Source organism: Euwallacea fornicatus, chromosome 2, assembly GCF_040115645.1.
Source record: "Euwallacea fornicatus isolate EFF26 chromosome 2, ASM4011564v1, whole genome shotgun sequence".
Taxonomy (NCBI): domain Eukaryota; kingdom Metazoa; phylum Arthropoda; class Insecta; order Coleoptera; family Curculionidae; genus Euwallacea; species Euwallacea fornicatus.
This window is the reverse complement of record NC_089542.1, coordinates 1,194,702-1,221,786: the sequence shown is the minus strand read 5'-3', so window position 1 is coordinate 1,221,786 and position 27,085 is coordinate 1,194,702. Positions and strand designations below refer to the sequence as shown.

General features: G+C 40.2%; 2 protein-coding genes across 4 annotated transcripts in view; one reads left to right on the top strand and one right to left on the bottom strand.

Moving 5' to 3' along the window:
• Positions 1 to 91: 91 nt before the first annotated feature.
• LOC136345606 (uncharacterized) lies at positions 92 to 1,801 on the top strand. The gene has a single exon (XM_066294099.1). It carries the CDS (start codon positions 231 to 233, stop codon positions 1,584 to 1,586), a length of 1,356 nt encoding a protein of 451 aa, XP_066150196.1. The 5' UTR covers positions 92 to 230; the 3' UTR covers positions 1,587 to 1,801.
• The window catches only part of AkhR (Adipokinetic hormone receptor), a 44,575-nt gene continuing 19,264 nt past the window's right edge, over positions 1,775 to 27,085 (bottom strand). The window contains exons 1-8 of one of the 3 annotated variants that reach the window (XM_066294122.1): positions 21,228 to 21,348; positions 18,472 to 18,794; positions 15,314 to 15,462; positions 14,949 to 15,054; positions 13,470 to 13,680; positions 9,585 to 9,711; positions 8,466 to 8,607; positions 1,775 to 2,088 (exon numbers count right to left, since the gene is read on the bottom strand). In XM_066294122.1, coding sequence (XP_066150219.1) covers positions 1,912 to 2,088; positions 8,466 to 8,607; positions 9,585 to 9,711; positions 13,470 to 13,680; positions 14,949 to 15,054; positions 15,314 to 15,462; positions 18,472 to 18,759 — 1,200 coding nt within the window. In that variant the 5' untranslated portion in view covers positions 18,760 to 18,794; positions 21,228 to 21,348 and the 3' untranslated portion in view covers positions 1,775 to 1,911. Of the gene's footprint in view, positions 2,089 to 7,685; positions 8,608 to 9,584; positions 9,712 to 13,469; positions 13,681 to 14,948; positions 15,055 to 15,313; positions 15,463 to 18,471; positions 18,795 to 21,227; positions 21,349 to 27,085 lie in introns of those variants that run through there. The other 2 variants (XM_066294132.1, XM_066294140.1) reach the window with 2 other exon arrangements.

Here is a 27,085-nt window from a genome sequence, read left to right as displayed (position 1 = left end):
TATTGATTTAAAATAGGTGAAAATCCTCTTTTCCCGAAAATCAATTTGAATACAAAATAAACTGTATTTGAAGATGTCGCTGTTTGTTATGTTTGAAAACTGCCCTGTGCATATATTGAGTATTGGTTTTATGGACTTTAACCACGAAATCCTTCTCGCCAACTATTCATTAATCTAATAGCCCACCAAGACACCTAACAATCTCTCGTTAAACACAGATATTTGCGTCTATGTATCTTCCATATCAATGGCTACTTAGAACCTTAAATTACATAAATCCCCCCATGGAACACGCACGCAATGCAATAAATACTTCATCAAACCAAACGAAACTGTTAGAATTAATTCAATTCCGGGACTTTCAGAACGTTGAAATGTGTGATAGTGATAATCAAGATCTGAATCTCTGGATTGGGGACTTCCTCAAACAAAGGAGGTTTTCCAAGTATGAGCTGGAGCTAATGGGGAGCAGCTGCAAAGGGGACGGTTATCTTGGAGAGGTAACTTTCGTTAAAGTGCTTACTGGGATCGGCAGAGAGGAGGAGAAGATTTACAATCTAGTGGTAAAATCCTCGAAAAAGAGCAAGGAGCTGAGGAGACAGACACCGATAAAGGAGGTATTCGAGAGGGAGATGTTCATGTACAGTAAGGTGTTCCCTGCCTTCAAACGCTTCCAGATGGAGCAAAACGTGGAACGTCCGTTTATGAAATTTGCCAAATGCTATAGCGTGTTCAACGAGAACGAAAAAGAAGCCATTATTTTGCAGAACCTCAAGTATTTGGAGTATGATATACACGATAGAAAGAAACCGCAAAATCTGGATCATGTGCTTTTAGTGTTCAAGAATTATGGCAAATTTCACGCGCTCTCTTTAGCTCTAAAGAGGCTGAGACCTCAGACCTTCGCAGAACTGACCGAAAACATGTCAGATTTGCTAGCCAAGTTTGTAACGCAATCTGGAATGATTACAAAAATGTCGGATGATTTCCGGGAAACTTTAGAATTATTGAAGACGGAGGAAAGTTACTCGAAGCTGAAGCATTTTCACCAGGAACTCATTGAGAAGTCTCTGCATAAGCGGGCGAAACCTTCGGATGGCGTTTCAGTGATTTTGCATGGAGATTGTTGGAATAACAACATGATGTTCTGCTATCAGAAATCAAAAAATAAGCCTTCAGACATGATGTTTCTAGATTTCCAACTCTCCTCCCTAGGCTCGCCAATCTACGATCTCTCCTACTACCTTTATGCAGTGGCCGATGAAGCGGTCCTCAAGTACCACGACCTTCTCATGCAAACTTACCACCATAGCCTCATGAGCTCTCTGGAGGAGCTGGGAGTGGACTCGTTCCAAATCACTTTGGAGGATCTCAAGAGACATTGGAAGGAGTACGGGTGCTTCGGGATGATTATCGCCCCTTTCATCTTAAAAATTGAGCTTTCTGAGGAGGATGAAATTGCGGATATTGCCACCTCCGCTGAGATTGGGGATATTGCAGCAACCTTCGTTTTGGAGCTCAAGAACAAGGAGGAGTATAACAGGAGGATTATAGATGTTTTTCGGCATTACGCCTCGGTTTTGTAACAACCGTTTTTATAAATTTGTATAGAAAAATAATTGTTAAATCGAATTGGTAATTTAATGTTAAATCAGGTAGGTTCAACATTATGTGTAGTTAGACTTTGCCTAAATGTTAGCTGATAATAAAATGCGTTACTCATTCGGCGTAATTGCTAATTTAATTTAGAAACATCTGAGCTTAATTGGTGATTATGTACAGACAACGATTAAACAAATAAATACATAATTATCCATGTAATTCTTGTTTTTATTTATTATTGAGGTCCCTAATACCAGTACTGGTCGAAGTAGTCTCGGTTACTTCTGTCCAAACGCAGCATTGGTTGCGTCATTTTTCGGCAAACGTTGCTTTGGGTACCACCTCAGTTTGGGTCTCCGTATAGGAGACATAAGTGTCTTGTCTTGTGGACATTTGATGCTTGGCCGACCGCTTCCAAGTGTACAAGCAGAGGATGTCTTTGTCCGATCTGGAATATCTGGAATGGCCGCATTCGCGGCAGGAGCACTAGAAAGAGAACAAAATTCACTTTCATCGGATAACATTGCGCAGTTTAATTAAGCAATTTGGCCCTTCATGCACGTTAAGATATCATAAAAACTCAATAAATATATTTTGTTCACTACTACTCAACAACAATGACTCAATACTCATTTGAAGTTGAATAGGGGTCATGCAGCCTCCAAGGGAATAATGACGGATATGCGGGATATAAAGCCCTTATTCTTGCTAGCCGTTGAAGTTACACAGGTTGCCCTGGTAATCCGCTATTCTCTCCTCCGTTGAGGTTAAATTTGGTCAGTTTCCTATGTAAAGGGGGCATAGACCTATCCGCACCTCCACGTGGTGATCTCTGGATGCCTCCTCCCCAAAGTCCGAAGAACCAACCCTGCAGCGGAGCGAAGCGGGTAATCGGCGCGGAAGGGCGAAGGACAGATGTGCAACAAGTAAAACCGGGGGGCCTAGATGGGAGCCTGCCGAAGGCACGTCCTATTACAGCTTTGAGGCGCATAAAAAACGAAGGTCGAGGATAAACCGAATACCATATGGCATGCTAGTAAATATGCTTTTTTCGTATCAATGGTGAAATAATAACAAACGATATGGACAAAAAACTTAATTTATTATTACTTCAAATTTTTTCCTCAAATCTAGTCAAAACACTGATATCGGATGCCATATTATTTGGGTGGTACTTGTTATTTTACTTCATTATACGAAGGTGTCCGCACATTTTTGTAATAGCTCGGAAGAAGGTGAATTTACGAGAATAAAACAGAGCTATAAGTATGCTGCAGGCTGGATCAGTACAAGAGGATCTTGCCCGATTGTACCACGTTTCTCAAAGTCTGATGTGCAGACTGTCAACAAGGTTCCAATAAACTAGAAACGCCGTAGAGAGAGGGCGCCAGAGAGAAAACCATGGCTGCGCAAGACCGACTTATTGGAGTTTCTGCGCGAAAAGACTGCGCCCAGTCGACATGTGGCCGCTAATCCAAGATTCCATTGAAACAATTCTTAGGAGACTTGAAGCAGTAGACATAATCGCGAGACTATGTTTATCGCTTTAAGTCTCCTGCAAAGTCAGAGACGCCTCTTAAGAAGAGTTGACCTTATCCAGGAAAATAAATTTCCAAAACTGGAGTGGGCAAAAGAGCACATCAATTGGAGGGGGCGTTCTGTGTTTTCACGGACGAGTCCAGATTTGGCCGTTACTCTTGAGTGCAGAGAAACTTAAGAACTGTACAAGTAGTGCATCGATTCAAGGGGGGTACAGTAATGGTCGGGGGCCGAATTGGCTATGATGTAAAAAGTGAGCTGTACCTATGTGAATGAAACATGAATGCGCGAATCTATGAAGAGGACATCATCAAGAATATTCTGTCGAAATTTTCGAGTTACTGCATGAGAAAATTTTCGATTTTCAGACGATAATACCCGACGAAATCGTGCAACAATCATTATAGATGCGATTGAAAATGTCGGCATGGAACATTCACCGTGTCCGTCAAGATCGCCTGACCTTAACCCCATTGACCATGTGGGGGACATGCGGCAAAGAAGTGTTGAACAACATCGACCACGCCCGCAATCAATGGCACAGCTTCGAGAACTTCTTCCACAGTTTGTGGTGCAGCTGTACACGTTAGAGGGGGCCATACGACGTAATGATTTTTTAAAATGTAGTTTTTATCTTATTTTCAATTTCGCATAAATTCTTTATTGTTTTTTTTTGTTGTAAAATAAATTAAAAAAATTCATAATTGATAATTTTTTAATGAGTGTTTCACAACGATTAAAAAAAATCCTATAGCGAGCTCAAAGCGATATCCAAAACGTCGTTATACCGCTAACTTTTCTGAAGCAGGTTATTTGCCAGGTTTGGTTAGTTCTAACTCGAACTTTCGAAACGTATTTACTTATTTACTTTAGTTGTTTACTGTTTGCCAATTTGGCTTTAGAGTAATCCCGAGGAAATCTCTGGAAAAATGCCGGAATATCGACTGACCCCTACGTGTACGTACTCTGATACACGGCATTAGCGTTTCCCCCTAGTTAAGTGGAAATACCGCGACGTTATCGCGACGTTATGTTACGTCGGAATTTTCAAACGCAGGAGAATGTTTGCCTATAAATATCCCCTTCGGGTCCCTTTAAATTATACCGATTTCAGGATCAAGTAAATATCTATTATTTCCTTGTGTTGAAATGAGGCAATGAAAATGTGGGTTTTGCCTTCTTGGCCCACACAAAGGCAATCGCGAGAACTTTCCCATACCCCCCATAACCCATAATTGTTTATCGTACAGAAATGCCGTAAAAAGATTCTATTTGCGACACAGAAACGTCGTAAGAGAATCCGAAGCGTTCAGTGCAAGAGAAACTTGCATTGTCCTTAAGGACATATGAGATTTCACTTAATTTTTCAATCAGGGCTTCCGCAGACTCTTTGCTTTTTGTCGGTCGACAGTCCTTTTGCCGCGTTTCAAAGGAAAAAATCCAAGAAACCAGTTTTATGTATTTCTAAGCCTGAAATCTATAAATAGAATCAAAAGAGTGATTCAACCTAAGAAAAGGAGCTGCGACATAAAGAATTTTCCTTTCAGAACATCCTGTGTGTTGAAAACACACGATTCTAGTAATTCGACTTCTACGAGTGAATGGTGGAACTGAGGATTCTTTAGAATGTCGACGTACATACAGGGCGATTCGTTGGCGAGGGCCCAACCAAAAGCCGGAGATGCTACACATCGAATGGCGACAATTGGAGCGAATATGCCTTATCCGAAAGTCGACAATTTCAGGAATGTACCGGGTGTCAAAAGTTAAAATTTTAATTCATATTTTTGCTATCGCTCTGAAAATATCCATGTTGGACACTGAAAGTGTGTGGTTATGTTTTTTTTAGGTGACGAATAAGATACGGTGTTACTAAGATCGTACAGGTTCTCGCAACACAATGTACCTATGGTCCGTAATGGGAATTTTAGACGATTACGCCCTTATGGCGAAAATTCAACAAGCCCAAAAAACCTTATACGCCCCTTTATCTCATTTAAAATATATATACAGGGTGAGTCGGGAGGATCGTGCCAAACTTCAGGAGCGTGTTGTACATGAAAAATAAATGCAAAAAAACTCAAATGTTGTTATCCGATTTTCATTTGTTTACAAGTTATAGCGTAAATGAATTTTTTTAACTAGAATTCAATTTATCATAAACGTACCTTTCCTGGACGTTGGATTGGTCGTGGTGGCCCTATTAGTTGGCCTCCAAGGTCTCCAGACCTCACACCACTAGACTATTGTTTGTGGGGTTGGTTTAAAACTGAAGTGTACAGAGTAAAAGTGGACACTCAAGATGCACTAATTCGACGCATTAGAAATGCTGCAGCTGCCATTAAAGAAAGACATGAAACAATCAGGAGCGCAACGAATGCTCTTCATAGACGAAGCCGACAATGTTTAGAAGTTAATGGCGATATTTTTGAACATTTACTATGTTATCCAAACGTTAATTTATGGAATTTCTTATGAAATTTATATATTTTTTTAATTTTATGTTTTAATTTTATTTACGCTATAACTTGTAAACAAACGAAAATCGGATAACAACATTTGAGTTTTTTTACATTTATTTTTCATGTACAACACACTCCTGGCACGATCCCCCCGACTCACCCTGTATATATAATGTTTTCTTATTTATCTTTTTTTGCAACTGAACCTTTTAACGTTTTGTTCGGTCTGTGAATACGAATTTATCCCGGGCATTGAGAGAACTGATGGCACTTTTACGTGCAACGAACGTTAAAAAAAATACTTGCGGAAAAAGCTTACTTGAAAAACGCAATGTACTGTATATCAGCGTAAGCAGAAAACAATACACCGTGCTCCTCCTGTTTTGAATGAAAATTCGGGCAGGCGAAGTTCCATTCACCGCATCTTGTTTATTCAATTGTCATAACAATCGTTATATGGACCGTGGAAAATCCATGAAGGATCCAAATAATTAACTTTCAATGGTTTCGTTGCATTTGTGGTGCGCAAAAAAATGGTTTTGTGGGCAGTAGAAACTCCTACTGGGGACGCTTCAGCTTTCATCTAAGCAATTTTTTTTTATCGGGTCGATAAATGTTAAAGGATGCAGCTTGGTAGCAGTTTGCACAGCTTCATTCTCTCTTCTGACGGTTTAAAGTTTTAATTAGCGCTAATTTGGAAGCGCTAACAGTAATAACATCTTCTGCTTCTAAATTAGAGGAAATTTTGCTCCTTGTTATTTATTATTATGTTTCAATCAAAAAGATCAAACAAAGATAGTTGAAATCCTTGAACAAGGCCAGTGGGAACCGGATGCAATAAAGACAGACAAGTACATTGATTTTCCCTCCTGTCCGTGTGATGAATTTACGGCTTTCATTATCTCAAAAGGGATGATCTAATTTGAACAACAACCTTAATGTATTTTCCGTCGATTTTGTTATTTTATCCGTAATTTTGATAATGTCTCAAAGAAATTAGTTCTCATCCCCCCCCCCCCCCCCCCCCACCGTCTATTTATCCCTCCCTCTCTCTCTCTCTCTCTCTCTCTCATTACAACGTGGCGTAACGATGTTACACAATTCTGGTATCCATAAGGGCACATATGTACGTTATCAACCCGATAGCGCACTACATGGTGTGCACGGGAATGTCTGATGCGTTGCGAGGACCTTTCTACTGAAATATGTTGCTCAACAGAAACGCATCACGTACACGGACTGCAGAACAACTATCAGTTACCTACGACTTTTCACATATTTTTGCAACTAGTCAACAAATCGCGCATGCAATAAATTACGCCGTTTAATGCAAATAATTGTGCGACGGTGTGCGTTACGTAATTTGTATGATAATGTATGAGGCACTTGATGTAGAACGCGTTCGGCAAGCTCAACAGTTGTGCAACAGCTGCACCCTCCGAATGAATTAATGTGGGAGCGTCATTTCTGCTACGAATTTCAAACAGTTGAGAAACTGTTGCACAGCTGTTATCTCCGCTGCGTGCAGATATTAATTTATTGCTTTATGAAGTCGAACCCTATAAAAAAAAAATTCAACGTTTTTCAGCTTCTTTTCTTTCGCTTTGCTACTCATTTTCAGTATACACGTCCACACTGCTCTTACCTCTCGAGCGTTCTCTGAATGGGTTTGTCTAAGCCTTTGCTCTAGATTACCCACCGTCCGGATCCAAAATACCCTCCACGCCTTCCCTTGCTACTTGAAAGTCTCTATTGTAGAGTGCTCCGTTAATTTTTCTATCGTTCGGGTTTCGGTCCCTTGCGACGCAGCACGAGAATCCGCTTCACCCGAGTACTTCTCGATGAACGAGTTCGTTTTGGGGCCTCGTGATGATACCCCCAAGTGTAAAAAAGCTTCTCGACTTTATTCCCTGTTTGGGTGCTTCGGAGTGTTGCAATTGCCAGCTTTCAAAATTGCCAAGTGCAAGCAAAAATAAAACATACTCATGCTTTGGAAACGAGATTGATCACATCGATTTAACATTATCATTCTCTGGACTTACACGTTCATTTCCCTGTTCATTGGAATCGAAACAATTGCCACAAGTGTTAACATAAAATATATTTCTTCTCAATTACAAAAAACCACGTAAAACTTAACGTTCATTTAAATAGAAAAAACATTGAACAATCATCTCAAAATGTATACAATCTTATATTTATATAAAAACGTTAAGGGTCAATGATTCAGAGTTCTGTTAACCTCACCAAGGGGATAGTTTCCATGGAAACCGAAGAATTGGCGGCTGCTTCAATTTTAACATTTTTGTGGAAACTATTTATTTGGCGACTTATCAGGACTTTAAACTATTGGAGGTTTTTGGTCAGCATTAGATAAAAATATCACAGTCTAAAAAAATCTGCTGGTAAGAGGAGGGTTAATGCCATCTGTAAGAAACTCGTTTTTGAAAAATCAGCTTCTCGCCCATCATTTAGCACGTTTAAGTAGACATTAGATTTAGTTGCTTTATTAAAAGCTACTTCTGTTTCTTAACTCTCAGAAACTGTTAAGAAAATTCGTCACACAAACTACTATCAATAAGTATCTACAAACAAGCATTTTTGAACATGTACAAAAACAAATACTACTAAAAGTCACAAAGATACACATTTCCGTCAGCTTTGAGTGCAACCATAGATACCTATTTACCTATAGAAACTAATGGACAATATGAGCCTGAAACGAAACAGTAATCTACAGAGGAAAAGCGTCTACTCAAGACTCCTAAGTGAAATCTCCAAGGGAGAAAGTCTAGTTTCAGCAGTGATTGGTGGAGGAATGCAAGGACGAAGCGCCAATTTAGAGCTCAAATTAGGTCTCACCTTCATGGTCTTCCTTCTAGCTCGAATGTTGAATATGCCGTACACCACCGGATTTGCGCAGGAGTTGGTACACGCGAAAAGGAAGAGACCTCTTTGTATGCGCTGGTCCACGTGCAGGGCTGAATCTATGTCGTACCAATACCTAAAAAAAGAAATATGTGTGGCATAATGTGGATAATGGACCTCTTGACAAAGATGTCGAGAGAGCATTTTTAGTACCTCCCGATAAATCCAGAACATCCAGAATCTCAAGAGGGGAATTTTGCGTTACTGAGAATGAAACCCGAAAAGCAATTTTGCGGGCGCCGAAGAGCGCCCCGAAGAGGAAGTGGGATATTCATCAGAAATTTCCTGGATTAACTTCGGGAGCTGTTTCAAATTTGAAGTGTTATTTGCGGTTTTGTTCATAATATTAAATGTAAAAACACGGAAGTGAATGTATGCAATTCACATTATTATTTGTTATTCGGTCTTCGACAGGCAATTTAACATTCCTGACGCCTGACATGGGAATAGCTTCGTTATGCCGGTTGATGAATGTTTTTCTGGAGGGACGTCGTTAGTTTGCAACCAAAGAATGGCCATGAGTTCTAAGAATATCTATCTCTGTTTGTCATCAGTCTTGGTGATTTATACGTAATTTTCTCCTTCCTTAGGAAGAAGGTTTTTTGATACTCATAACAAAATTATCGATTGGTGTGAATAGGAATAATGCTCTCCTCGTTTGTCATCAGTTGCATCAATAAATCCACGAAATAAATTCATTATTTCTCGGTATTTGTGTTGAATTCAACACTTTTTTCATCAATAATTCATAAAACGTATATTTATTACGAACTTGGTTTCGAAGCGCGATGAATACGTTAAACAATAACTTTTCCGGCGCTGAATTTTAACAAATTATGCGCAAATAGAAGTCCAGATTTATTCGAAAATATAATATTTGTTGCCAGATCAACCGAAATTTGTTTGCACATTTATTAGTAGAAAGAGGTAAAATGCATGTTTTTCATAATGCGGCATTAAAAACACAAGGTGAACGGTGAATTGATCCATCATGGAAAATTGCCAATTACGCTTTCCGAACGGGAAAATTCTTACGTAATCAATGGTACATACCAAACGCACATGACGTGATACGGCGTCCAGCATATGAAGAAGACGAAGACGATGATGATGGTCATTTTCAAGGTCCTCACTTTGGCCTTGCCGAGAAAAGCCAGGCTTGATCTAGTCACGCTGTCAGCTAAAAGAGAACATCCATCTAATGACGAAATGGAAAAATTTAGTGTAGATGAAGATAATTATGGGTTTTAGTGGCAAAAAGAATCCGCTCGAAATCGAAATGGAAAGAGGACGTTGGGTGGCCTGGCGACACGTGTTTCTACATATTGGCTTCGTCAGACCTGTGTGCGTACGAAGTAAGCGCGCGCGCGCGTCGTGCTGCGCATCTGCGTAGCCACACGCTCATGATTAGGAATGTCGAATCTTAGAAAGTCCTCTAATTCTTCATTGTGCCGCCCTGTGTTTAAATGAAATCCCTAACAACTCCTTTACGCCAGCTAAGCCATTAATCAGTCAATATGCACATATTCCGAAAGACATCAAATAAACTCCGGTGCAAGATGTTCTATTCGAAATGTCATTATATCGGAGTTTCCAGCACGTTCATCTCCTCGTGAATTATGGGAACCGTAAAAATAATTTTCCGACCCACCAAATACGATTAATTTCGTTGAATGAACTGAAAATTTTAAATAAAAACCCGTTTGTGTCGTTTTTTTTTTTTTACGTTCGTGTGCGTAAGCGTCCAATATGTGCTCTCATGTTTGAAATTCTGGTGTGCATGACACAATATATGAACGACAGGATTTAGGAAGATATGTGGGTTAGTGGGGTCATTATCTGCATTTATGAGAGGTCACAGAAGACGCTTTTTGATTTAGAAAAAGTTATCTTGATATATCTTACATTCGGATTTGAAGAAAACGGAATTAATAATAAATTAATTTCCACTATCGAACATATAAAAAAAATCACTAAACCTCCAAATACGCCTTTAAACAGGTTGGAACAGCCAAAAATTTAATATCTACATATTTGGACGTGTGCGCAAAAATACCCATCAATTTTTGATTCTGAAATTGCATCCTGTGACGTAAAAATTTTATCCCTTAATTTAAGCCCCTCTGCGTGACAAGTGCCAAATTTTTAAATTGGAGCAATGGGTCTGTGGTACCTCCGTGGAAAGGTCTTTGCATTCTCTATTCACCGCTGCTATGGCTTTAAACTTTTTTTTAAACTGCAACGTAACATAATAAATTTGTGTAATTGACGACATTCTCTACGGTAAACTTGGAACTTAATACCCAATACCGTTTCGTCAGTGAAATAACAAAGCAATCAATCTCGATTTTCTGTTTCATGTTCGAAACGCGAGCCTCGAACCTCTTGGCAGTACCCTAACCGTAAATAAAAATGTCTTCTAACATTAATCCACATTTAGGGCGTAACCGATCAAATCGCTAGCTTTTTTTCCTCGTTTTTCGGTGCGCAACTAAGTTTCCGGGCTTCACACATGGATGGCGCTAACGACACGCATAGTCGACATAATGGCGGAAACTGTGTTTTGTTTATAGCTTGGACAGTTGGTATCAATAATCAGTTGGAATACCAACATTTATTGCGACGCAAAGTAATTTTTTCTAAGAGCGAAAATGTCGAATTTTGCGCCAAATAAACAACATTTGCGAGAGTCTTTGCTTTTCTGCTTTAATTTGACAAAAAAAGGCAGCTGAATCACGTCACTTGCTCGAGGAGGCCTACGACCAACATGCACCATCGAAAACTGCTTGTGAAGATTGGTTTAAGCGCTTCAGAAGTGGCGACTTCCGCATCGAGGACAAGAAACGCTCCAGAAGACCAAAATCAATTGAAGACGCCGATCTGCAAGCGTTATTGAATGAAGACGATACGCACACGGAAGACCAACTTGCGGAGGCATTAAACGTGACTCGTCGAGGTATTTCCAAACGTTTGCATGCCATGGGAAAAATTCGAAAAGAGGGAAAATGGGTGCCGCACGAGTCGACTGAGAGACAGATGGAAGATCGGAGAACCGCTTCCGAAATTTTGCTTTTACGGCATAAATTAAAGAGCTTCCCGCACCGAACTCTTGCTGGAGATGAGAAGTGGATATATTTTGAGAACTCTAAACGCAAAAAATCGTGACTCTCACCTGGCGAAGCACCGACGTCGACGGTACGACCAAATGGCTTCGCAGAGAAGACAATGCTCTGCGTTTGGTGGGACCGGAAAGGAAACGTGAGTTGTGAACCGTGAGTTGCTTAAACGGGGCGAAATTGTCAATGGGGGTTACTACCGTCAAAAACTTATCAATCTGAACCGTGTATTGCTCCAAAAACGGCCAGATTGGAACACGAGACGCGAGCGAGTGATATTGCAGTACGACAACGCTCCAAGCCGTTGCGCTTCCATCGTCCAGGGCACCATCAAAACGCTGAGATGGGATCTGCTATCGCACGCGCCATATTCGCCAGACCTGACCCCCTCCGATTTTCACTTATTCCGATCGATGGCCCCCATGGCTTCGGCAGGGCTACACTTGGGCAATTTCGAGGAAGTGCAATATTGGTTGGTTGGACGAGTGGTTTCGGTTCAAAGATGAATCATTTTATCGTCGAGGTATTTATGTGTTTCCAGAGATACGGCAAAAATGTGTAGATAGAGCGGGACAGTACTCTGAATAAACCGTTTTTTATTTTCTCTTAAAATTTTCCATGTTTCATTGATAGAAAAAACGCGGAAACTTAGTTGCGCACCTAGTAAGTCGGCTAGATCGCGTGCTTTTGTTCTGTACACCGTAAGCTCCACATATCCCCCTAAGGAGAACTCTAATGGAGCAAGATCAGATGATCGTGCTGGCCGTTTCAGCGATCCGCGCTTGCGTATCCACCCACTTGGAAAAGTTAAGTCGAGGTGCGTCGAGACCGATTTGTTTTCTTATTGTATTCCCTCATCGATAGCAAAGCGTTAGTGGTTAATAAGTTTTCGGTTTGTCGCAGAGAGTTTCGACAATTACATAAATTTTCCTCTATCATTCTTTGAAGTAAAGTTCAAACCCGTAGCAATTTTGACTAGAGAACGAAAAGGCCTTTCAAATGAGGTACCACAAATCCGTGCTTTAAATTTAAAAATTCGGGGGCTACCGTTGTTACGCAAAGGGGGCTGAATTGAGGGTTGAAAATTTTTACGTTACAGAATGTAATTTCATAGTCTAAAATTTTCACGATTCGTTTTTCTTTTACGAATATGTCGAAATATGCAGATATCGAATTTGTGCCATTTGGCTGCTCCGCCCTGTGTAATTCGAGTGCCTCAATCCGTCGGCAAAGGCGTCAGCCGAGAGCAGCAACAAAACGGAACTCTTGTGCATGTCTCTGAAACATTTTTATTGCTGCTAAGGGCGGTTCTTCTCGTAACTTCTTTGCCACTTCTCTTTGTCGACTGAAGTTTGTTCGAATTGTTAATGGACTAATCATAGTGGCGTAATCCGTTGGATAATCTTCCCTCCTCCCCCTCCTAGTTTATCAAGTTTGTTTCCCCTGCGGCTGTCGCACCCTTTCCGACGAAGAAAAACAGGCGTCGCTTAATTAAACGGACGAATTTTGCTTCAACTCCAGGAGCATCTAATCCAAGAAATTTTTCTTAGTTTGCCCAAACTCGACGCATCGATGGTTTATTGTTGGATTATCTTCGCTTCCTTGCGTCTTATATACACTAAATTATTTAGGGGTTTTCCGCTGAACCCTCAAAATTAATGGTACAAAAGTATGGAATTTATTCGGTACAGGGACGGGGGTTGATCCTTTAACCGGCCGTTTGCGGGATATTTACAGCAGTTTCTGCAGACTATGTTCATATTGAACGCGCTAGATCGTCGTGCAAACAAATTCCATAAAACTTGCGATTCTTATGACTTACCACAACCGGGATTGCGAGTTCTCCGGAAAATCTCCATTAGAATGGAAGCGTAGGAGAACACAATCACCGCTAAAGGGAAAGCGTACATGACCACCGCTCCAAAGATATTGTAGGCCATTTGGTAGTGTATTTGTCCGTTGAAGCTGTGGTAACTGACGCACTGCTTGTACCAAGTGATGTTGGGATGATTCTCCAGATGAAAAACGTACATCTAAAAGCAGACGGACATCAAGATTAACGCTGAATAAATGCGGATAATTCCCTGGAGCTTCGCCTGACTGGAATAAATTAAAATTGAAGTTTTACGTCGGAATTTTAGAGGCAAAGCATAAAAAGCTTTATGCCCAGTGTTTGATGTAGGGCAACTTCGTACGGGATTATTGAATGTGTAGCTTAAATTTCAAACAAACGTAACTGTGTTACAAAGTTGTAACGAATATTCTGGAGCGAAGCATCGATTAGAAAAGCGCATACTTCATATGAGTGTGAGTAAGCATGGGTTGACATAAACCTGGAACGCAGCCATTACTGTGACTCATCTCTGGGAGAAACTCTGTTTTGAACAGTTTTTTGTTTGAAAGTTCATCGCTGCAAAACGAGCTTTAACTCTGCAATCTTATGATTATGTCTCTGAAAATAACGTTTTTGACCTGCGGCCGTTTGTCCCGAGACAATCATAATTAGTCTGAGCAGCCGAACAAAGGCACTTTTCACTCGATTGTTGACCTGCTGTTTGAAATCTCCGTTACCCGAGTTACCTCTGTACCAATTAAACGTGCGGAACATAATTTCTAACGAAATTAACTTTGTAACAATAATTTATTCCGAGGAATATCTAAAAAAGTCCAATTATTTTACCATATTTACGGAGAAGGCGATGCCTTCAACGAAATTGGCAAAGTTCGCCTTTTTGTCAAGGGTGTATTTTCCATTAAGGACTTTGTTTTAACGGGCAAAGAGTGAGTCAGTTTCAAAGGTTTTTCCGAAACATGATCGCTTAGTGATGTCTCTGAGGCGAGTGAAAACTTTCTTTGAAGGAACGTGTGATGACTTTTCACCAAGTTTTTTCGCATAATGAGGGAAGTTTTATTGCTTGCGTTAAAGCAGAAGTAAAGAATTTTTCTTGTGTAGATTCCTGCTAAAACCATAAATCACTCTCATATCTCGCCGCAGGTTTTTAAACTTTAAATTTCTTTGTCTCCAATGGTCGGCCTCATCGTTTATCCATTATTGCCCTCGGGGAAAGGAAAAACGACCGCGACAATAATAAATGACACTTTCTAGTGGCTAAAAAGACTTTTCTCCTTCGAAAGTATTAAGTTATCGGGAAGTTCTGCTTGGCATTAAAGTGAACTTAAGAAATCCTCTTACAGATGGTCGGAACTTTTCGACACGCAGCATTCTACCTTTAGGAATAATTTAATCGCCCTGAGAATTTTTCAGTGTTTTGCCGAGGGCATTTCCCGGCATCGTACTTACTTGCGGTGCGCTGCATACTATGGCCCCAACCCACGCTCCGATCAGTAAAAATCTCTCTCTCTTGTCCAAGTCCACGAAATGGAGAGGTTTCAGCACAGCATAATACCTGCAACATCTCAAAGTAACCACCCGAATTTGAAGTATTTTGCTCAAGTTCAAAGGTGCAACATGTAACTGGATCCGTTGGTGAGACTAACGTGAGTTTGCCAAACTAAGCTGGAAATTAATCCGAGAGAAGGCTCAAAGCTAAGACAGCAAAAGGCTGCAGCCTGGCAAGTTCACAGGGGAACTAGTCGTGTTCTCGCATTTCCATGAGTTGATTTATATTGGAGTATTATGGAAAGTTACGCGTTAAGTGGTTTTACCTATCAATGCTAATGCAGCAGAGCACAAGGCTGGATAGATACAATCCGAAAGTTCGGAAGAAGCTCATTACCCGGCACATGAGATCTCCTGCTAGCCATTGCACGGTGTAGGCCCAAACTATTTCCATGGGCATCATGAGGAATGTCACCTAGAACGATCGAAAGCTCTATTTCAATGGCAATTAAAATAAATCTGCTTGGACTAGCTCCAGTTTAAATTGTTGTAAAATGCTCTACCCACAGGAGCTCTTTCAAATCATTTATCCATCCTGCAAAAACGATGAGCTTTATCGCTCTAGCCAGAATTTTCGAGGCATTAAAATTGCAAAACACATTCATATATTCACCAAAGCCCTTAAATATAAAATAGGTATTTCCGTGGGACGGTCCTCAGCCATTCAAGTGGTGTTTAAAATTTCAATGAGGATTATAGACTGCACCAAAGCTATGGAAAGTGAGAGGTTGGAACACACGGTTTATCTATCTGGCAATGAGCTTTGTAATTTAAGGTCTTCGTCAAGTTTTTATTTGTATACTGATAGTCGGTGATTTAATTAAAATGGCGGAAACGTAGGACTTTTTCTGTCGCAGAATCGCTCTAAAGCAGCATTAAACATGTATTTTCGTCCAGTAAACATATTTTTTCGTCGATTTAATTTTTTTATCATTTTAAGGGCGCCAATAAGAGACGGAAGAATGGTCAGAGTGGGTCCATGGTCAGCGAAAAAAAAAACAACCTTTAATTTGTTTCTAATTTTGCCATGTAAGGTAGGAGCTTTCGTAAACAATGCCGGCAAATAAACGGGTTTCATTTCGGAACTCGTTACTTTCATTTCATTAATCCGCTCACATATAACCCCTGCAAGAGTAACGGCGGTGGTTTCAGTTATATATATATATATATATAGGGGGCAGTTCGCATTTCACCAAATTTCTGCCGTAACTCGTGACTTAATGTCGTCGGACCTCGGATCGCTCGTCACACAAAGTCTCCCTCGTTACGTAAAAACCGATATTGTCTAACGGATTGTATAAATAGCAAAACATAGACAGTTTTCAACGTTTATGAGTATTTTTTGTCACAAATTTTGAGCCGAACCACAATGTTCCCATCTACCTTTTACAGTCTTAGAAGTCCACAACGAACCAGCAAAACACACAAATGTATCGATTTTATCTCAAAACGGAACTGTTCTAATTACTTATTTTTACTAATTCTCTTTGGCGATAAGGTTAAAACATAATTCTAAATAGTTTATTTCTTACTTCAGATAACAATTAAAATTGTTAAACAAAAATATTTGGTTTTAACACATTTGTAATGCGATAATTTTACGAAATTGACTCAACTGCCAAAGTTGATATTACGACATGCAATACCGGTACCTCGTTGTTACGCTGAATCGATCACTGGCCAACTACAGCGGTAATTTGCACCAGTGCAATTATTGTCACCGGTGATACAACGTTGCACTAGTGCAATTATTGACACCGGTGATATGACGTTGCACTAATGCAAATTTCGCGGTAATTTCTGGCGATTTTAACTGGTTTTCTATTATTTTGGTTGGTTGTTTTGGTTGGTATTATTATGGTATTTCTATTATTTTTGTATTTTGTATTTACTAAAATGCGGATAGCGGACTTTCAGACAAATTTTTAATTGACTTAAGAATCGTTAGATAATTTTGGATCCTTTTTTTAAATTCATCCGGTATGTTCGGTATGTATCGCAGAGCGTCGTCCCACAGAGGGGCTGGCACACTCGTAACAGTATTTTAGGAGCCTTCACGTTCTTTTTCATTCTTTAAAACTTCAGGCGATTTTTTCAATACATGGTATCTATTGTGCTGCTTTATCCCATAGTTAACGGTGAATATTGTTTTCCTACCAATATTATGTTATTGTTATATTTTTACAATGTCGATGTCATTGGACCTCTATGCTCTTGCATTATTAATACACAGCTGCCCTTTGGAAAAAAATCCCACGACCTTTTTCCAGAAAGAAATTTCCGCATAATCTATAAACAGAAAGCATTTTCAATGTATAAAGCAACACAATATGACGAAATTTCGCATTTTCCAATCTAAACCGTGCTGCAATTGTGCGCTTTATGAACCTGTATTGAAATTTTTAGCTTCCCATATATTATTATTTCAAATATAGAACTCCAGTGGGGATGAATACTGCAGTAATTCTCCATAGAGTGTGAATGAGTTGGCAAAATAGATTTGAATAAAACCATTATTGTTATTATTATTCTCAAGCTGCTAAAATAGATAATCAGGCATATGATCGGTTCCTAAACTTCTGTCGTTCCACATTTCTCAATCCATCCCTGCACCGTATCGATTTCCCATGAGCCAATCTTGAAATTATCAAAAGGGATTATCTTCTCATTTCTTGCTTCCTTCACCCCCTTTCAATCATCCTTCGCCGAAGTTTTTATCAAATTAAATAACGGTTAAGCGATAGATGTTTTGTATATTATTACGTAAGTGTGTGACAATTGATTAAATTTCCCTCAATCGGTCAGGAAACGTAACAGACGAAATGTGAGAATTCGGACCTCGAAAGCCCAGTTTTGCGCGAATCCGGTCGTACGAGACACTTGGGGGCTACGCCTTGTAAAAATTCATGAAAAATTCTTCAATTTCGAAAGTTGAGAACTTTCGCCATCATAATTAATCGAGCTTTCGGAACGGGCACTCTTCGCCTACGCTTTCAATTAATTTTGAATATGAAGAGGCATTTGCATTGGTTCGATCATGTAGCCAATCACGGGCGCTTCGTTGATTTTTTAAATTTTAATGGAATTTTCAAAAAATTAATGTCTTGCGGCTTCACTCAAATGACGTTTCCATTCACGTCCGGCTCTCTTCCAATTTGAATTTCGTCGAGTCACGGGATTTTTTAAAATTGAACGTGCGTCGCTCCGCAGAAAACGATGAGCTTTTTAGTCAATTTTTTGTCTCTAAAATATTTCAAAAAAAAAAAAAAATCGTGCGATGTGGCTTTACTTGGCAGGATTTCCCAAACTCCGATTCGAATTTTCCAATTTAATGGAACTCTCAGGCGTTACGCCCTGTACGAATCTACGAGCGTTCGTCTCTTCGGATATTTCTTAACTAACATTGGGATTAACACCTACTCACCATCAAATCGGCAATAGCCAGATGCATCAACATGGTGTTAATCCTGGTGGGCTGCTGCCTCCGCCTCTTCACCAGCAACACTAAAACCGTAATGTTTGCAATTGACGAGAACACCATCAGAACACTGTACACTGTGATGGATAACTTGTGTCCCTCGTTGAATATCATGCTAATTGGCATGTCTTCTGTGAAATTTTCCCGTAATTTCGGTGCATCGGACCACTCGGTGAGCGAACGATGGTCCTGGACCTTCTGGGATAGGTCGTCAGAATATTTTGGGTCCTTCATGGTTCCCGAGAATGCTCAATTTACGAGGCCGTTATCTGCAACGACAAAAATATAGTCTATTGATATTTAAACTAGTTTAGATTGGTTGCAGTCAGAGGTTAAGGTGGGTTCACGCTACTTGATGGGTCCTTTCAGGTGTGTTGGATTTTTCTAGTGGATAATAAGGCTACAATATTGTTTACAGTTTAGTGGGTCAATGGCTGTGGGGGTCACAATAACACACTTGAATCAAGGTTGACATTATGGAATGTTTCGGTCCACAAGGGATTTGACAAATTTGACCCTTCGCGATTTAATCTCGATGATTTCGTAAATCTACATTTGCTCGAGTGATTCACAATATTTATTGCTATCATCGTAAATATAATATATCAATCTGAGTTGTTATGTGGGTGTACAATCTGTATCAGTAAGTCTGGCAGTAACTTCTTGATTAACCAACCGCCTTAAGCCGACCCAATAAATCAAATTTAATTAAAGCACTGTTTATGCTAAATACAGATGATATCAATTTAGTATAAATAATATTCTTCGTGATAAGGCTGTTTGGAAGCAGCTTGTTCTACTAAATCGTTGTTATTCGACTTAATTAGAGTTTCCAAAAAAATCGATTTTATAAAACGCAAAGCAATTTTATGGACATTTTAAGTTGACCAAAAGATCAAGAAATTATCCATTATCAGCGAGTGACATATGTAGCTCGAAATTCGTCTCATGGACTGCACGCCCTCGTGACCTGAGTTCTCGTGATTTTCAACTTTTGTGTCAGAACCGTTTCGCTGACTAACTCTTTCGGATGCAATAACATCGTTACCTGGTTCATTAGGAAAATAAACTGAAAATTTTATCTCAAAAACCAGACACTTGCCGCTCAAACAGCGGTAATACATCCCCAAAACACCCATGAAAAGGGCTTGAACTTGAAAGTTTATCCCGCAATCCAGCTCCTCATTATTGGAGTTTTCAGTTAAGTGGTGTTAATCCGAACTTTGAGGCAAACTTCCTTAAACGCAATCCCTCCCGAGCGGCGCCTTTTGAAAGTTTTCGTTCACATGAAGACTAATTAAAGAATTAAATGGCCGATCACTTTCACGTGATACTTTGCCAGGAAGCGCAATAATTGGGAATGCGGAAGATTGAATAGAGGAAATGATGGAGTTTATGGCGGGCATTAAAGGATTTAATGCGGATATTTATCGGAGAAGCTTAAATCTTCATCAGAGGAGAAGCTCCAAGTGTATAGTTATCTGTAATCCCCCCCCCCCCCCCCCCCCGGGGGGAAGTTGTTTACAGATTAGATTATCCCTCATAGTTGTTAAGATAAAACCTGATTCAGAATATCTTTAAAACCACATTCAGGTTTTTTACGGTGGGCTGAAGGCTCTACTCCCACAACAATGGGTCGCTTAAGCTCCCCTCAGGGTTCTTCGATGCTAGCAGGATGATGCTGATGGTAATTTAACTTCTGCTTCTTATCGCTATAATCTATGGTTATCGCCTTAATTTTCTCAAAGTTTTTTTAGGAACTTCTTAGATTTGAGATTAGTTACGATATTTGATTGAAGCCCTCTTGAAGCTCTATTTAATAATAGGGAACTAGGTGTTAATGATAAGAGTTATCTTCAAGTGATCGCGAATTTTTCAAGATTTTGTGAGATTCGGCCGAAGTAGATTTTAGAGAAAGTTCTTAAAACCGACGTCTGTTTCGAGTTTCTTGAGGTGAGCACGTATCGGGTATTGTAGTGAGATTAGCGCGAATTCCTCAGAGGTTTTTCTAAGGTTTTTTTTTTAGGTTTTTTAGGAAGGAATCGGCTCAGTTCTTCTAGGAAAATTTAGCGAACCGACGTTGTGCGAATCTGAGTCATTTCGTGTTAGTCTTTTTTAATGCACAAAATTCTTAAGATTTCAATGTTCCAAGAGAATTCCATTTGGGTTGAACATGAAGATTTTTTTTCACGTTTTCCTGAGTTAAAGAACTTTCCACCCATCGATTTCTCAAAACTACCTTGAATCTATCATTTTTGAAAGCTCAACTTCATTGAAGTCTAATTTTAAGCAACGCCAACTCATATAAAGTCTGCCCCTTAACGCCCCGCTCGTCCTTGGCCCTTATTTCTTGCAACATACAGAAAACAACACATTGTTGACTCCTTTAATTATCGAACAATTTTCCCTTGATTCTCTATCATTAAACACAACGGGCCAATGAAAATACAGTCAATTTCCTTATAAACAAAACGATTAATATTTGTCGGATTCGGCATTCATTATTAGGAGGCACCGACAGCTCTAATAATTAAACATATTGTATCAATCCCTTGGGGCCAATAAATCAACCCATTGGCAACTTTATCTAGAAGATAACTCTAATGGAGACATAATGATATGACCTCATTTCGTCGATTCCATGAACCTCAACCTCTTGGTAGTCACATATTTCGCTGCAATAAAGAGCTAAACTTCCCTACCTTGCCTGGAAGAACCCAGAATAATCCAGATTGGGGCCACCACAGGGATATTGAGTTTATTTGACTGGGACTGAATATCGACACGCGAAGACCGCACTAAGTGTTGGTTGAAATGTGAAACATGTTTGGATGCGATTATCTTATGGTTTATCGATGACCCTTGCTCATTTTAGTAAACAAAACCATAAATAATATTTATATTAAATTCTTCTACTTGCAAGAATTTGAGCTAAACGCGTAGCATTGACTCAATCCGTCGTTATCAAACGTTGGGGAGTATGGTTGGAAGTGCCTTTTTGCGACTTCGTTAAGGCGTTCGATCGCGTTCTTCACAAAATTCTCCCTGTTGGTAAAGACGAAAGAGAGAGAAAGAGAGGGGGGGAATTTGCATTTCGATTCGGTTGCCGGCAATCAAATACGTCGAGTTATAATAAGTATTTCTATACATTTTCTCTCGTCAGAATTCGTAGTTCGATATGCGAAGAGCTGCTTTAAAATAATGTTAAAGCTTATCGAAGCCTTACCCCCAATATCCGTCCCCAAATACGCGAAGAAAAAAGTTCTGGTTCGACTTCAAGGCGGTTAAACCAATCGGATTGGAAAATCATCCCGCATTGTTGCATTATTTATCAATGAAATTTCTCCAATTTCCTGCTCAAGTAATGCTTGAAAAATAGATTTCACGGTTGTTAAAGTTCGGTTTACTGGATATAAAGGATTTACCCAATGAGTCTACTTCACAATAAACTATAAATCTGGATTTTTGAATGGCAAAGAGGCCTTTTTCAAGTTATATTTGCTAAAGTAAAATCTTCCCAATGGAGCATCCTCATGGTCTCCGCGACTTGCAACTCTCGAAAACTTTTTCGACCCACATCGTGGAATTTTTGGTTTGCCATTCAGCTAATCTTAAATTGAATTGCCAAGTTAGAGTTCCTCAATTTTACCCACGAAAACGAACTTCAAATTTGATCTGTGAAGCATGCTTGAAAGTGAAGCAAAAATGAGAGATTTTAGGAATCCGAGAAAAATTCATTTCATGACCCTGTTGTGACGCCAAACTTAATTTTAGGGCATGTGCGGCTATGCGTTCACCTTGAATTTCATTGAAGTGTCACCACATGACGAAGCTTTCACCGAATTACCTTCAAAGTTTATAACACGTTCGGCTTAATCTTTGTTTTCCCACACTTTCCTATCAAATTGTGGAAAACAGGATTTAATCGAGATTGAAGCTGAAGTGTTTAAATTAAGCCTTAAAAAGGTTTAATTTAGGAGTTAATTTGCATTGAATTAATTTTACACCTACCGGAATATATCAGAAAATTATTTAAGGGCGTATCGAGGACGAGGAGAAATATGTTATGCGCTTTTCAGCCCTGCGGAAATATTCATTACACCTGTGGCGTCGACTTCTTGGAAACTCTGTGCCCACCCTCCGGAATTTCAATCTCTCTCCTGCAGCGGCCTCCTTCTGGCGCTGCATCTCCTCCTCCAACTCCAGCGGGACATCTCCGAGGCCTCAAACAAAAGCCTGCGGTTTTTTGCTTGATTCTAAGCAACTCGCTGCGCTTCGACTTGCACGTTAAAGTGATGATTCCCTGAGCTCCCTGAGGTTCCTACTTTTTCTCGTGCGGCCTCGATTATTTCATTTCGCACATACTCTCACGTGCTCGAATCATTTCGCGGTTGCTCAATTTAATCCGAAGTTCGCTTGGGACCACGAAGATTCGCTTCCGAATCTTCGACCAGGCGCGAAAAGTCGTTATCATCTGGTCTGTCGAGCTTTGAGCCGGTCTTGCCCAATGAGGAACCGTGGTCTTCAAACGAGACATCCAAGACGACGATTTCAGAGCTTTTTCGAACAAAGCTCGGCTCCGGGGGTAATAAAAATTTAGTCGGGCAATTTTTTGTGGATTTCCTTTCGCCTGCTCAGAATCAACTAAAAATAATATTTCTCATGCCGCCTTAAGTGCCGAAAGTTATAGCGGACCTGAATCGCCAAAGAGCTAATTTTCGAATCACATGAAACTCGGATAACTTCCTCTGCGCGATATTTAAATTAAACTTTACTTTAGCCCTCCTTCAAACGGAAAATTCAACTTTTCCGGCTTAATGGAAAATTGCGTATTGGATACTGGACATTGGGCCGTGCTAATATTTTCAGGAAAGCCAGCGCGAAAGCTTAATTATTGTGTACGCCTGAAGTGGTGTTGTTTTGCACGTGGGAGTTTAGTGATCTTCAAGTGATAGTGACGTACTGGATTTAATCCTTGAAATCGTTCGGGTCCTTAAATCGAAAATCGAACATTTTCCTGGGCATTCAATCATTTCACGATTTCCTGCTGTAACTTCTTTTATGGCTTTGCCGACAGCTGGAAAACATATTTCGAAAGCTAAAGCATCTCATGTGTCTCGCAGAAATTTAAACTCTCGCAAAGCAATCTTTTATAAGTTTCCTTTGGTTTGAAAAAAATTGGTGAAATCCTTGAAGGTTCTGAGCCAATTTGTATCATGTAAAGGATCTAATTTTCTTTTCTTCATCACAAAAATTAACGCTCGATTAAAATTCCTTGCCTCATCTGAAAACCATGAACGTTTCTGTGTGCTCAACGAGAACCGACTGAAACGTGAAATTAACTACGGGTCTTAATGGAGGCTTAAACAAAAATGGAGGAACAACTGTGCAATACAACACGAAATTTTTATGTTTGCGAGTTCAGCCTTCCAAGTTTTACGTTTCATGTAACATCGTAATATGTACGACTGTGCGACATTGAGGCATGCCAGGGAGCATAAACCCAATAATTGGATTTTGTGGGTGTATTCGAGACATTTATATTTTCGCTGGGACCATATTTCAGAGTTTAAAATTTCCCTCCCAGTTTTCGTTCCACGTTAGATTCTTTAAATACGAAATCGTTTACCTTCCAATCCTTCAAGCGAACCATCGGCAAGTTCTTAGCCGCCCCGTCCAAGGGAGACGTTCGGAAAACTTGGCTCGTTAGAGACTTCTCCGGGAGGTATTCACGAGATTCCCGAGGAGCAAAACGTCTCCAAAAACGTCCTGCAGCTGCTCTTCAGCATCATAAACGTAGTTGAAAAATATTTCTTTGTAACTCACGTAACAATAACGTTGCTTCCTTTAAAGAATTTTTCGTCACATCGCACGCTGCCTCGAGACATTTTTTATTATAATGTCGTTACCACAGGGAGTTTTCCAATCTTCTTGGGGATTTAGCCGAAAGGTACAGTGTGTAACGTTTGACCTGGAACGTCGGAATATCTTGAATGTTAGGCGTCCTATAAAGCAGCGTCTGCGCGGCATCGAGCTTTAATCGCCCTAGAGGGGAAAATGTATTGGTGCTAGAGGCGATTCCCCTCCGCCCCCCCGTGTAGGCGGAGAGGGGGTTAACTTTTTAATTTTAAACGGCGACACTTTACGGATTGAGATAATACGGCTGAGAATGAGGAAAATTTGTCCGAAATATTTATTCTATTCACTCTAGAAGATACCGCCATTGACGAAATTCCATTCATTACCTTAAATGGCAACCTGCACTTAACAAAAAAAATTCTATGGCATACAAAAATTCTGTTATTGCAGTATTGTGAGGGATTTCCTACATGGCTGCGTGAAGAACGCTCGGGATGCCCCAATTTTATCCTTGTCATATCTCTTCACACCAAGAGCTCCATGCAGAAGATTTTAAAAATCGTTTAGAATTTTGCGAGTGAGCTTATCGACAGATAGAGCGAAATTCCCATTTTTTCCGTTATGTATTATTCCCTCACGAATTGCCGTTTGTAAATCATGGGTGAGTTAATAGGCCTAACAGGCATTATTGGAGTGTTGAAAATCCGCATTAGCTTTGACAAGTTGAGCGCAAGCTTCGCACCATACGGAAATAGTCCAACAAGTTGAGCTCGTGCTTCCCGTGTGGTGCGAAGTCACTGGCAATAATAAACTTATCAACCGCCACACAATTGAAGGCAACTTGAGTGGTGAAATGTACCGGAACACGAACTGCCAATGTTACTTAAGAACTTAAACTTAGAACTGCGCCGGGACATATAATTACGACGGGACAGTTGTCCAGCGCATCATTCTACAGCAGCACGCGACGTTCTTAACCGCAGTTTTAACGGTGGATGGATCCGCAGATCTGGTCCGGTGAATTGGCCTGCCGGATCGCCAGATCTTGCTCCGCGGGATTTCGTCTCGTGGTTACACCTAAAAATCAGGTTTATGAAGAAATGCCAACGAGGAGGTCGCCTGAGGATGTGCTCATGCGAATTATAAACGCTCCAGAAGATCCGCTTCGTAGAAGTGTAGAATCAATTAAAACACGGATAAACGAGTGCACCGAGTTCCAGGACGCCGTTTTGAGCTTTTGCTTTAAAAATAAAACCTACACAAAACAGCGCGTTTTCATCAACTCTAAAGCAGGTATCATCAAGCCTTTGGGCAAATCATAAGCTAAAGAGAGATTGAATTTCGCCAATTGCAGTGTTTTCTGGCATGAATCGACAAAAAATGTTTCGGATGATTTTTCCTTGTTTTCAGCAGCATTATGCGAATCAGCAAAAAAATGGAGGTTGCCACTTGAAATTGAAAAGTTAACCCCCATCCCTCCCACACGAGCGGTGCAGGGGGCTCGACTTTTGCACCGACACATTTCCCATCCAGAATTTGATGCCGAACGTGTCTGTACAGCACGTCTAGTATTCGAGATGTTCCCGGTTAAATATTACACACTCTATATTGCCTGGCACGATCCAGAAGTTTTGGCCGCAGGGCCGGAAACATATGAATTTAAGGGAGCTCATGGAAATCACCCTTTTTGTTTAGTTAAGTGAATAGATATTGCGCATAATTAAGTAGGCAGAGTTGGGTGGAAATTAGCGTTATTGCATTTCATATAGATTGTTCATAACCGTTAATTTAAATTGCAGATGATTGGACGAATTAGGGACACTCGAAACTCATTAAATGACCATCGAGTTATATATGGTTGTTGGCTAAGTTAGTTCTAGTTCATGATTGTCGAAATCGTTCATTTAACGGTATAAAAGGATTTGTGCAGTCAGAGAGACACGTTGCAGTTTCCAACCTATCGAAATTTAACTGGATATTAATTTTGTTTCGATTGTCTAAATCAATCGATGTTTCTAGTTCCTGCGATATCTGATGAAAAGCTCTTTACAAACATGAACGCGGTAGTAAACGATCCTTTATCGACTTACCTGCGGCGTATGATTTCATGGGGAAGTCCCCCAAATAAATGACTTTCCCGGGCAAAGTTAGATTTAACTGTCGTGCCGCCCTCGAACGTCCCTTATCTACGGAAAGAGATGCATTAATGCAAGAGTGTCGCATGTGTTGCTCCCATCCCGTGTCGTTTCGCAATGTGTGTTAATAATGTTCTTCCAATTTTCTTATGAATTCTCGGTTGCAAAGTGGAAACAGATTCCATTACGAGGACACAATGATTTAATACGTGACGAGACTGCCAACAGGCAACAATTAATCCAATTTAAGTCCAGCGGACAAAAGCTGTTGGGCACCTCTAAGCTTCAAAGCTCATATGCATTTAGAGCCTGAACAGAACGGGTGCAAACGCTCAGGAAAGCTGCAATCTATTCTGTTAGAGACGGCACTAATTTATGGCTTGTTGAGAGCCGGATTTTGAATGTGTCAAGTGAGATAAGGTGCTAGATATCCCATTGTGAACAAATGTAATTGCCGCTCCAAATTGAACGTGGCCAATCACGTGTGTAGTAATGAGACTTTTCCCTTGCCGCCTCTCAAATCGAAATTCCATTACCGCACCCACTGGCCCATCCCGTAACCGCCT